The sequence below is a fragment of the Lepidochelys kempii genome, chromosome 16, assembly GCF_965140265.1.
Source record: "Lepidochelys kempii isolate rLepKem1 chromosome 16, rLepKem1.hap2, whole genome shotgun sequence".
NCBI classification, from domain to species: Eukaryota; Metazoa; Chordata; order Testudines; family Cheloniidae; genus Lepidochelys; species Lepidochelys kempii.
In genome coordinates, this window is record NC_133271.1 from 3,411,655 (window position 1) to 3,424,822 (window position 13,168).

Here is a 13,168-nt window from a genome sequence, read left to right on the forward strand (position 1 = left end):
CAACCAAACCAGGCCAGACCATGGAAGCATATCACCACATTATCACAGACCCTGGGGCAAAGATAACTTTAAGGCCCTACCGGGTCCCAGCGGCAAAAAGGGAGGAGATCAAGGCAGAGGTGAAAAGCATGTTGGAACCCACAGTCAGTGGTCGAGCCCGATTGTGTTGGTGCCCAAACCTGATGGCACCACTAGATTTTGTAATGACTTTCGCCATCTGAACGAGATATCCAAATTTGATGTATAACCCATACCCCGCATTGATGAGTTAGTTGACCGCCTGGGCAATGCCCAATTTTTGACCACCCTTGATTTAACAAAGGGATACTGGCAGATTCCCCTTGCCAAAGAAAAGATGGCACTCTCTACAGCAGAGGGTCTGTTTCAATATACTGTTCTTCCTTTTGGACAGCATGCAGCACGTGCCACCTTCCAGCGTCTTATGGACAAGCTCCTACGGCCCCATACCAGTTATTCAGCTGCGTACCTGAATGATGTGATTATTCACACCCCCAACTGGGAGACCCTCTTGGAAAAGGTGGAAGTGGTACTGGACACACTAAGACTGGCCGGCCTTACAGCCAACCCAGGCAGGTGTGCTATAGGGCTTGCCAATGCTAAATACCTTGGCTACATTGTAGGAAGGGGCATGGCCAAGCCCCAAATAAACAAACTGGAGGCTAACCAAAATTGGTCCTGGCCAAATTGGAAAAAGCAAGTCCAGGCATTTCTGGTTGTGGTGGGGTACTACTGGCAATTTATTCCCCATTTCGCCACCAGAGCAAGTCCCCTGACAGAGCTGATAAAAGCTTGGGGTCCAGACATGGTGAAGTGGACAGATGCCGCAGAGAAAGCATTCATGGATCTACAGACAGCCCTCTGCAGTAACCCCGTGCTTACAGCCCCACACTTCAACAAAGAGTTCATTTTACAAACAGATGCATCTGAAGTAGGACTGGGAGCTGTCCTGTCACAGATGGTCAGAGACAAAGAACACCTGATCCTCTACCTCAGCAGGAAACTCCTCCCGAGAGAGCAGAAGCATGCAGTGGTTGAGACAAAGTGCCTTGCTGTGAAATGGGCCATGGAAACACTATGTTATTACCTGCTGGGACGACGGTTTACCCTTGTGACCAACCATGCATCCCGCCAGTGGATGCAATGAAATAAAAAGAAGAACGCAAGGGTGACCAGATGGTTCCTGTCCCCAACAACCTTTTCAATTCACCAGACAACACCGGGCTGGAAGCCACATGGCAATGCAAATGGCTTGTCACGGGTACACTGCCTGACATCCCAAGTTGCCCAACCCCGCGGTGTTGAACGGGGGGAGGAGGGGGAATATGTGACAGGGTCAGGCCAGATGGCTACAGGAGAGTAACAGAAGGCAGACATATTACCCCCAGATTAAGCAGGTCCCTTTTCCCAGGGTAAGCTAACAGGGGCAGTTCCAGAACAATCAGGAACTTGCTGGAACCAATTACGGCAGACAGGCTAATTAGGACACCTGGAGCCAATTAAGAAGCTGCTAGAATCCCTTAAGACAGGCAGGCTAATCAGGGCACCTGGTTTAAAAAAAGACCTCACTTCAGTCAGTGAGGGGCACGTAAGGAGCTGAGAGTGAGAGGGAGTGCTGCTGGAGGACTGAGGAGTACAAACACTATCTAGCATCAGGAAGAAGGTCCTATGGTGAGGATAAAGAAGATGTTGGGAGGAGGCCATGGGGAAGTAGCCCAGGGAGTTGTAGCTGTTACACCGGTGTTATACAAAATACTGTAGACAGCTGTGATCCACAGGGCTCTGGGATGGAACCCAGAGTTGAGGGCGGGCTCAGGTTCACCCCATTCCCCCAACTCCCTGTTGGATACAGGAGGAGTTGACCTGGACTGTGGGTTCCACTAGAGGGTATGGTCCCTGGCCTCTCCCCCGACCCACTAGGTGGATCAGCAGAGGCTGCAGGGATTGTTCTCCTTCCTTTTCCCCACGCTCGCCAGTGATGAGGTTAGCTGAGTGAACGGCAGGTTTGAGCCACTAGCAAAAGTGGCCAAACTGAGGGCTCCTGTGAATCTCTGAGGTGAGCAAAGCCACCAATAAGCGCAGGACCCACCAAGGCAGAGAAGGAACTTTGTCACAGGCAGGTATAAATTGATAGTGTAGTCCAAGCCTCTGTATCAAGGGTCTCCACAATTCAGGACAGGAGGTCCAGGAAGGCTTTAGAATCATCTATAGCAAGGGTTCTCACACTGGTGGTCGGGACCCCTCAGGGGGTCATGAGGTTATTACATAGCCACCCCCGCTTTGCCTCTAGCATTTATAATGGTGTTAAATATATTAAAAAGTGTTTTTAATTTATAAATGGTGGGGGGGTTGCACTCAGAAGCTTGCTATGTGAAAGGAGTCACCAGTACACAAGTTTGAGAATCACTGATCTGTAGCCAGGGTGCGTGCTAGTGTCTCTGCCTTGTCTGGTGGTGAGAAGGATTCCTTGGGGGATGTCGGGGCTCACTGTTGTCTCTCTAACATCTCCTGTTCCTGTGGGCCCACCTCTCATTCCTCTGTGGATGGGCTAGTCAGCGAAGCCATCAGGAAGCATGATCTATATTCCTTTTTCTACATTGTAGAAGACGCTAAACTGCTCCTTCACATGTCAATACAGCCAAACAAGGTGGCATATTTATGGGTGTTGACCATGTTGGGGCTGGTTGGCCCATGGCACTCCAGAGCCGGTTGAGGTGGTGCTCTAAATGTGGGCTCCCCAATATCCTCCTTGAAGTCATTCTCCAATGGCACGGAAGAGAGATTTCTGTTCAATGTCAGCAAGAAGGGATACACTGGCAAGAGTGAGGAGGAATATATCTCCTCACTGAAGGACAGTACTGAGGGACTGAATGGGGCCAACTGATGTACTTCCTTGGCTTCATCACTGGCATTGGTACTGGGATCGTGGCAGGTATCTTGTTTTGCCCAACCGTTTAAGGGTTTTTTCCTTGGAGAAACATCCCATGTCTTCCATATGGGAGTTCCCTTCGGTCTTGGAGCTAGGTTTATGCTCAGACAGGCTACATCAGTGGGCGTCCAGTTTATAAGTGGATGCAATGCCAGGTTTACTCGCTGAGTTGGAGCAGCCAGTAAGGAAGACAAAGTTCTCAGCACCCGATTTACCAATGCCAAGTCTGTCAATGCCAAGATGCATAGTGCCAAGCTCTTAAGAGGCGGTTGACATCATTAGTGTCAACTCTGCCAGTGTCCTCTTTGCCTTCTTTCCACTGCCTGATCCTGGAGTTTGAAGAGTATTCAAGGGATCACTGGTCGACGCTAATTTAACCAGCCTCACTCTGGTCATAATCGTCACATCTGGGGCCAAAGTGATCTGTATGGACTGCTCAAGTACATGTAGCTTGAACCATGCATTCCTAGACTTGGAGGTCCTGGTGGAGAAGTTCTTGCACACAAAGGAATTATTCAGGATGTGACACTCTCCTAAGCAAGAGAGGCATTGGCTTGTCTGTCCATGATAGGGACAGGATTCCCTTGTTCATTGCAGGATGGGCAGGGTTTGAACTCTGTCACAAGACATGGGAGCTGGCAAGAAGCATTTTACCCTGTTGCACATGGGGTGGGGAGATGTCACCAATCAATATCCTTTAGAGAACAAATTTGATTGTAAGAATTCTTCACTAAGCATCTTGAAAGATCTGGCTTAAAGTGTCTGAAGCGAGTTGCAGGTCAGAGATTTGCCAAATTCCTTTTCACTCCTAAGGCAGTAGGGGGAACTGAGGGGGGTTGTGGCTGCTCTGCCCTTTACACCACTGTGTGGGAGCTATTCAAAATATCTGATCTTCTGCACATGAGGCTTGTGCACACCTACCGTGGGACTACACTGACACATACTTGAAGAGCTAACAACAGAGAAAAAGAAATGAGCTTAAGAAACCAGACAAACTTTAGTAGAGATAAATTCCTGTGACAAATGTGTGAATTTTCTGTAATATTTCTGTGAACTATATGCATCTCCTTACTGCACAGGAGGCAGAAGGGTTAACATGCTTCTCCTGGAACAGAGCAGGAGGCATGAGAGGCTTGGGTCATGTGGCTGTCTGGGGTGGTAAGAATGTGCCATCAAGAGCTGGCTGGAATTAGCATAAAGCAATGAAGGGTCCAGAAAAAAAATGGGAACCTCAATGACCAAACATGAATCCTTGACAGTAGGATAGAGCTCAGAGGCAGCAGAGCAGGATGAAGCCCCGGCTCCACCAACATGGACTCTATCATAAGTCTGTCACTCTCATACTAACCCAAAGACTTTCTGTGCTCCAGGCGACTAATAAAGGTTACCTTGCTGGAGAAAGGCTGCCTGGTGTTGCTGCAGTTACTTAAGAGCACTGCACTCTGGAAGGGGAAATCTCTTGCAGGAGTCTGCCTCAGCTGGACTCCCTGAAGGGAGCCACAGGGAAAGAGAGGTGGAGTCATGGACACCATGGTCCTGCCCCTGGAAAACCCTGGGGATCCAAGGGGTCCAGCACAGTAAAGGGGACTCCCAGTAGACTGGTTAAAGGCTAAGACACAGATCAGACTCTGGGAATCCATGACAACCACCTAAGAACTGTAAAGGGATTTCAGGTAAAGAGATGTTTTTAGGGCAGTAGCTGTTCCAGCTGCTGCATTAGGGCATGTCTACACTACAAAATTAAATCGATGTATAGCCACCATAGTAATTAAAATGGTGGTTCATGTCCACCTTCTGTCGGCGGAGCGCATTCTCACCAGGAGTGCTTCCACTGACTTAACTGTGTGGGGCACTGGAGGGCACTGACACCTGGAGCTCCCCACATCCCCCACCCCAGGGCTGACAGCCAACAGACGATGTACGTAACTCAGTGTCCACACCGGCACTGCATCACCCTAACTACATCAACCTACACCTCTCACAGAGGTGAAGTTATTAGGTCGCTGTAGTGGGTGACTTACATTGGTGGGAGCTACATTTTAGTGTAGACACTTACAGAGCTAGGTCAACGTATGCAGCCCTAGGTCAACCAAACTCTGTAATGTTAAAGACATAGGAAGCGGGAGGAAGGGAGTCTAGTTTAATGCTGATGCTGACCCCCAGGTGGAATTTTAAGTTGCTACCAATTTCAAAGTCAACGTCAAAGCCTTAAAACCCACAAAACAACAATAATATGTTTTGTCCATGAGTCAATGTCTACAGTGACTATACTGAGCTTTAATTCTTTAATTTTTATCAGTAACCTTGTTAGTGAAATTCAGTGTTTACCTTTAGTTGATCCAGTTGAAGCTTGTTAGCATTTTCACACACAATGAGCACATTCTGTAGATCTACAGATGCTTCAATATACTGGAGGCAGAGCTGTTCCAGTCGCGAGAGCTTGAAATTCAGGGCTAGTTTGTACACGTCCATGATAAGTAGTACATCCTGCACATGACCTGTACATCACAAAGGGAAACAGTGTCATTCCACAGCTCTAGAGAGCTTTCTAATATAAGGTTCTTCAAAGATGTCCAGTGGGGTCAGAAATTTTCCCAATTTCTGATGCCATCTTGAGTAATTCGGATAGCAGAACCAAGGGAGATTAGCATTATGATCATCTAGTCTGATCTCCTGTTTAACACAGGTCACAGAGCTTCCCCAGAATAGCTCCTAAAGGAGATTTTTAGAAAAACATCGAATCTTGACTTTAAAATGGTCAGTGATTAATGGTTAATTACTCTCACTGTTAAAAATGTATGCCTTATTCCTGTCTGAATTTGTCTAGCTTCAACTTCCAGCCATTGCACTGTGTTATACCTTTCTCTGGTAGACTGAAGAGCCCATTATTAAATATTTTTTTCCCTATGTAAGTCTTATAGACTGTAATCAAGGCACTTCTTAACCTTCTCTTTGTTAAGATAAACAGAATGAGCTCCTTGAATCTATGACTACAAATCATGTTTTCAAATCTTTTAATAATTCTTGTGGCTCTTCTCTGAACCCTCTCTGATTTTTGAGCATCCTTCTTGAGCTGTGGACAACAGAACTGGACTCAGAATTCCAGCAGCGGTTGCATCAGTGATAAGTATAAAGATTTGCTCACAAATTGCTAATATTCAATTTTCATTTTCTTTTTAAAAGACCCTATGGGCCAGGTTTGGCTTGCACACAGTCCTCCTCCTGCTGTCCTACCTTTGCGTGGGTATTTTATTTTATCCGTGTACAGGAACTGCATGAGCACCTCAAAGGGCTGAGCTTCAGCTTCTCGGATTGTCACTTCCAGCAGAGGTTGCAGGCAGCACAGCTTGACATTGCCACAAATCCCCTCGTTCTGGGACAGTGCTTGTCCCTCTTCTTCAATCTCTTGCTTTGATTTCTAATGGGATAGAAAAACAGTAAACAAAGAAGCAAAGGTCTGGGTGTGTCCAAGGGCTGGTTTGCCAGGAACAAACTGTTTGTGGGTGTGCATTTGTGAGACTGTGATGTATGTAGCTACATGGCTTTGCACTGTACTTCCTGGCGATGTGCTGTGGAGTTGGGTCCCTTCATGCCCTGAACTGGCTTTGTGACATTTATCTTTGAATTTCCCTGCATTTCAAAATAAAGAGAGCCTCAACCACAGAGCTCAGTAATGAAGTGTCCCATCTTCCCCCTGAAGAGGTCCATCAGATGCTGGAAAATCTCCTCTGCGCTCTGTGCACAACTGCATGTACACTCGGCAAAGTGGCTGCAAGGCCCCCAGTAAACTTCTCTGGTGCAGCAGGCCCCCATGACAGACACCGCAACAGCAACACAGGTTTGGATCCTCTGGCACAGGAGGCATCTCGGGCAGATCAGAGGCAGGGGAAGGCCTGGTTGAGACAGTCCTGCACCCTGATGCTTCCCAGGTACCACAATGTCCATGAGGGCTAAGGCAGCAAGGGGTGCAAGTTAGTGCAGCCCTGGGATTGCTTTATCCTGTTTTCTTGGATGATCTGTCCCTTATCAATCTCAGCATAGCAGAGGTACAAAGCCTACCCTCTCAACCCGGTGCTGACCTGGGAACCCAAAGGACCCCAAATCCAGATATTCTCAGACTGATCATTTCACTTCCCTGCAAAAGCACTGGTCACACCAGAAGTGAGCTCCTGGCTGAAGCTCCTGGAATCTCCTTCACCGGAGGTATCCAAAAGGGCGCTGGATAGTCATCTGTCTTGGATGGTTTAGACAGAACAAATCCTGCATCTTGGCAAGGGGTTGGCCTAGATGACCCTTGTGTTCCTTTCTAACCCTATTGTTTTATGATCTATGAAGCTCCCTGTGACAGGGCATACCTACCTTGCACCAGCCCTGTCATAAATATAAAGAAAAGGGTAGCATAAGATCCCTCCTTGGTAGCTGTACTGAATCGCTTTATCTGTAAGGGGTTAAGTAGCTCAAATCACCTAGTTGGAACCTGACCAGAATGACGAATGAGGAAAGAAGATACTTTCAAATGGGGGGGGGGGGTTGAAGAGAATTTGTTTGTGGCTCTCTTTGTTTGTTCCCTCTCTGGATGGAGGGAGAGATCAAGCAGGTTCAACATCTCCTGAAAACATACCTGGAATGATCCATCTAAAATTACAGAATTTGTAAGTAAGATAAGAAAATGCATTAGGTTATCTTTTGTTTTGGCTTGTGAATTTTCCTATGCTACAAAGGTAGTTTTATTCCTGTTTTTGTAACTATAAAGCTGAGGCCAGAGGGGAGTCCTCTGTGTTTTAAATCCTTTTTATTACCCGGTAAAGTTACCTTCCATCCTGATTTTGCAGGTGTGATTCTTTTACTTCTTTCTTTATTATAAAGTTCTTCTTTTAAGAACCTAATTGATTTTAGTGTCCTAAAGATAAAGGGTCTGGTCTGTGCTTACATTGCTAAGGTAATTAGTTGGTATATTATTCTCAAGCCTCCCCAGGAAAGGGGGTGAAGGGGCTTGGGGGGATAGGGATTCCAAGTGACCCCTGAATTTTTGTGTAAATCACTTGGTGGTGGCAGCAATACCGTCCAAGGACAAGGAAAGGAATTTGTGCCTTGGGGAAGTTTTTAACCCAAGCTGGTAGAATATAACTTAGGGGGTCTCTCATGTGGGTCCCCATATCTGTACCCCAGAGTTCAGAGTGTGTGTGGGAGAACCCTGACAAGCCCCGAGAGGGTTAACTCTGCTTTGCAGGCTGAGGAAGCAACGTCCCTCCCACACTGATGGGCATGCCCAGCCTGGAGGCAGCATAGAATCATAGAATATCAGGGTTGGAAGGGATCTCAGGAGGTCAACTAGTCCAACCCCTTGCTCAAAGCAGGACCAATCCCCAACTAAAGCATGTAAAAGAAAGCAGCCCAGCTCAGTCTGGGCAGGCTGCTGTAGGGGAAGGACGCAGGCTGCGAGCTCTCTCCAGGAAGTTGCTACAGGCCCCAGTGGCGGGACCACAGCTTGCAGAGTTCCAGACAGACTCCAGGCTGCCCAACAAGCCCCAAGAAGGGACCGCACCACTGGGAGCCGGCCATTTGAGGACCGCAGAGACCCAGAGATACCGGGGAGCTTCGACAAGGGGGAAACTAGGTTTGCTGGGAGATGGAGACCGAAGCTCTGAGGTAAGTGGGATACCAAGAGGAAACACAAGGAGGAGGGTACAAGACAGGAAGCCTCCTGATTCATACTGAGAAAGCAGGGCAATCACCTAGTTTTCTTAGGTGCCTGTACCCGAACGCAAGAAGGCTGGGAAACAAGCAGGAAGAATTGGAAGTCCTGGCACAGTCAAGGAACTATGATGTGATTGGAATTACAGAGACTTCATGGGATAACTCACATGACTGGAGCACTGTCATGGATGGGTATAAACTGTTCAGGAAGGACAGATGGGGGAGAAAAGGTGGAGGAGTTGCACTGTATGTAAGAGAACAGTATATGATTGCTCAGAGCTCCAGTATGAAACTGCAGAAAAGCCTGTTGAGAGTCTTTCGGTCAAGTTTAGAGGCGCTATACTTACCTACATGCCTCCAGCTTTCATCCAGACCACGCCACACAATCCATTGTCTACAGCCAAGCTCTACGATACAACCGCATTTGCTCCAACCCCTCAGACAGAGACAAACACCTACAAGATCTCTATCAAGTGTTTTTACAACTACAGTACCCACCTGCTGAAGTGAAGAAACAGATTGACAGAGCCAGAAGAGTACCCAGAAGTTACCTACTACAGGAAAGGCCCAACAAAGAAAATAACAGAATGCCACCAGCCATCACCTTCAGCCCCTAACTAAATCCTCTCCAACGCATCATCAAGGATCTACAACCTATCCTGAAGGAAGACCCATCACTCTCACAGATCTTGGGAGACAGGCCAGTCCTTGCCTACAGACAGCCCCCCAACCTGAAGCAAATACTCACCAGCAACCACACACCACACAACAAAAACACTAGCCCAGAAACCTATCCTTGCTACAAAGCCCATTGCCAACTGTGTCCACATATCTATTCAGGGGACACCATCACAGGGCCTAATCACATCAGCCACACTATCAGAGGCTCATTCACCTGCACATCTACCAATGTGATATATGCCATCATGTGCCAGCAATGACCCTCTGCCACGTACACTGGCCAAACTGGACAGTCTCTACGTAAAAGAATAAATGGACACAAATCAGACATCAGGAATTATAACATTCAAAAACCAGTTGGAGAACACTTCAATCACTCTGTTCACTCTATTACAGACCTAAAAGTGGCAACACTTCAACAAAAAAACCTTCAAAAACAGACTCCAACGAGAGACTGCTGAATTGGAATTAATTTGCAAACTGGATACAATTAACTTAGGCTTGAATAAAGACTGGGAATGGATGTGTCATTAAACAAAGTAAAACTATCTCCCCATGTTTATTTGCCTCCCCCCAAAGTTCCTCACACGTTCTTGTCAACTGCTGGAAATGGCCCACCTTGATTATCACTACAAAAGGTTTTTTTTTGTCTCCTGATGGTAATAGCTCACCTTACCTGATCACTCTTGTTACAGTGTATATGGTAACACCCATTGTTTCATATCCTCTGTGTACATAAAATCTCTCCACTGTATTTTCCACTGCATGCATCCGATGAAGTGAGCTGTACCTCACAAAAGCTTATGCTCAAATAAATTTGTTAGTCTCTAAGGTGCCACAAGTACTCCTTTTCTTTTTGTGGATACAGACTAACATGGCTGCTACTCTAAAGGGTGATGATGTGGTAGGAATGTGCTAGACCACCAGACCAGAAGGATGAGGTAGACAAGGCTTTCTTGGAACAACTAACAGAAGTTTCCAGATCACAGGTCCTGGTTCTCATGGGGGACTTCAATCACCTGGACATCTGCTGGGAGAGCAATGGAGCAGTGCACAGACAATCCAGGAAGTTTTTGGAGAGACTTGGGGGAAAACTTCCTGGTGCAAGTGCTGGAGGAACCAACTAGGGGCCATGCTCCTCTTGACCTGGTGCTCACAAACAGGGAAGAATTGGTAGGGGAAGTAGAAGTGGATGGCAACCTGGGCAGCAGTGATCATGAGGTGGTCAAGTTCAGGATCCTGACGAAAGGAAGAAAGGAGAGTAGCAGAATACGGACCCTGGACTTCAGAAAAGCAGACTTTGACTCCCTCAAGGAACTGATGGGAAGGATACCCTGGGATGCTAATATGAAGGGGATAGGAATCCAGGAGAGCTGGCTGTATTTTAAAGAAGCCTTATTGAGGGCACAGAAACAAACCATCCTGATGTGCAGAAAGAATAGCAAACATGGCAGGTGACCAGCTTGGGTTAACAGAGAAATCTTTGGTGAGCTTAAACACAAAGGAATCTTAGAAGAAGTGGAAACTTAGACAGATGACTAGGGAGGAGTATAAAAATATTGCTCGAACCTACAGGGGTGCAATCAGGAAGGCCAAAGCACAATTGGAGTTGCACCTAGCAAGGGATGTGAGGGGTAACAAGAATGGTTTCTACAGGTATCATAGTAGCAGCCGTGTTAGTCTGTATTTGCAAAAAGAAAAAGAGTACTTGTGGCACCTTAGAGACTAATCAATTTATTTGAGCATAAGCTTTCGTGAGCTACATAAAAGCATCCAATGAAGTGAGCTGTAGCTCACGAAAGCTTATGCTCAAATAAATTGGTTAGTCTCTAAGGTGCCACAAGTACTCCTTTTCTTTCTACAGGTATGTTAGCAACAAGAAGGTGGCCAGGGAAAGTGTGCGATCCTTACTGAATGGGGAAGGCAACCTAATGACAGACGATGTGGAAAAAGATAATGTACTCAATGCTTTTTTTTGCCTCGGTCTTCACAGACAAGGTCAGCTCCCAGACTGCTGCACTGGGCAATACAGTATGGGGAGGAGGTGAGCAGCCCTCAGTGGTGAAAGAACAGGTTAAGGACTATTTAGAAAAGCTGGACATGCATAAGTCTATGGGGCCAGATGCAATGCACCCCAAGGTGCTGAGGGAGTTGGCTGATGTGATTGCAGAGCCATTGGCTGTTATCTTTGAAAACTCGTGGCAATCATGGAGGTCTTGGATGATTGGAAAAAGGCAAATATAGTGCCCATATTTTAAAAAGGGAAGAAAGAGAACCCGAGGAACTACAGCCTCACTTCAGTCCCTGGCAAAATCTTGGAGCAGATACTCAAGGAATCCATTCTGAAGCACTTGGAGGAGAGGAAGGTGATCAGGAACAGTCAACATGGATTCACCAAGGGAAAGTCATGCCTGACCAACTTGATTGCCTTCTGTGAGGAGATAACTGACTCTATGGATATAGGGAAAGTGGTGGACATGATATACGACTTTAGCAAAGCTTTTCATACAGTCTCCCACAGTATTCTTGCCAGCAAGTTAAAAAAGTATGGATTGGATGAATGGACTATTAGGCTGATAGAAAGCTGGCTACATTGTCGGGCTCAACTGGTAGTGATCAACGGCTCCATGTCTAGTTGGCAGCTGGTATCAAACGGAGTACCCCAGGGATCAGTCCTGGGGCTGGTTGTGTTCAACATCTTCATTAATGATCTAGATGATGGGATGGATTGCATCCTAAGCAAGTTAGTGGATGACACTAAGCTGGGGGAGAGGTAGATACACTGGAGGGTAGGGTCCAGGGTGACCTAGACAAATTGGAGGATTGGGCCAAAAGAAATCTAATAAGGTTCAACAAGGACAAGTGCAGAGTCCTGTACTTAGGAAGGAAGAATCCCGTGCACTGCTCCAGGCTGGGGACCGACTGGCTAAGTGGCAGTTCTGCAGGAAAGGACCTGGGGATTACAGTGGACGAGAAGCTGGATATGAGTCAACAGTGTGCCCTTGTTGCCAAGAAGGCTAACGGCAATATGGGTTGCATTAGTAGGAGCACTGCCAGCAGACTGAGGGAAGTGATTATTCCCCTCTATTCAGCACTGGTGAGGCCACATCTGGAGCACTGTGTCCAGTTTTGGGTCTCCCATTACAGAAAGGATGTGCAGAAATTGGGGAGAGTCCAGCAGAGGGCAACAAAAATTATTAGGGGGCTGGGGAACATGATTTATGAGGAGAGGCTGAGGAAACTTGGGTTATTTAGTCTGCAGAAGAGAAGAGTGAGGGGGGATTTGATAGTAGCCTTCTACTACCTGAAGGGAGGTTCCAAACAGGATGGAACTCGGCTGTTCGGTGGTAGCAGATGATAGAACAAGGAGTAATGGTCTCAAGTTGCAGTACGGGAGGTGCAGGTTGGATATTAGGAAAAACTATTTCACTAGGAGGGTGGTGAAGCACTGAAATGGGTTACCTAGGGAGGTGGTAGAATCTCCATTTTGGAGGTTTTTAAGACCCAGCTTGACAAAGCCCTGGCTGGGATGATTTAGTTGGGGTTGGTCCTGCTTTGAACAGGGGGTTGGACTAGATGACATCCTGAGTTCTGTTCCAACCCTAATCTTCTATGATTCTATGAAAGGGTAAGAAGCAGCCCAGGGGACTTTTTGCTGGTGAGTGAACTGGGGAACCAGTCTGTGTTTCGGGAGGATCACTGCTTACTTGCTGGTGAGCACCCCTACCATCACCAAGGCACTGGGCTGGGACTCGGAGGAGCAGCGAGGGCCTGAGTCTCCTTACCCAGGGCACCCCCTGTTCCCTGAGTGGTGTCCCACTCCCCCAGTGGGCCAACACGCCA

General features: G+C 47.2%; 1 protein-coding gene across 1 annotated transcript in view; it reads right to left on the reverse strand.

Annotated features, from left to right (window-relative positions):
- The window catches only part of LOC140899221 (leucine-zipper-like transcriptional regulator 1), a 51,527-nt gene extending 45,080 nt beyond the window's left edge, over positions 1 to 6,447 (reverse strand). The window contains exons 1-2 of the mRNA XM_073314298.1: positions 6,182 to 6,447; positions 5,276 to 5,445 (exon numbers count right to left, since the gene is read on the reverse strand). Of these exons, the coding sequence (XP_073170399.1) occupies positions 5,276 to 5,445; positions 6,182 to 6,224 (213 nt within the window). The 5' untranslated portion in view covers positions 6,225 to 6,447. The remainder of the gene's footprint in view (positions 1 to 5,275; positions 5,446 to 6,181) is intronic.
- Positions 6,448 to 13,168: the final 6,721 nt, after the last annotated feature.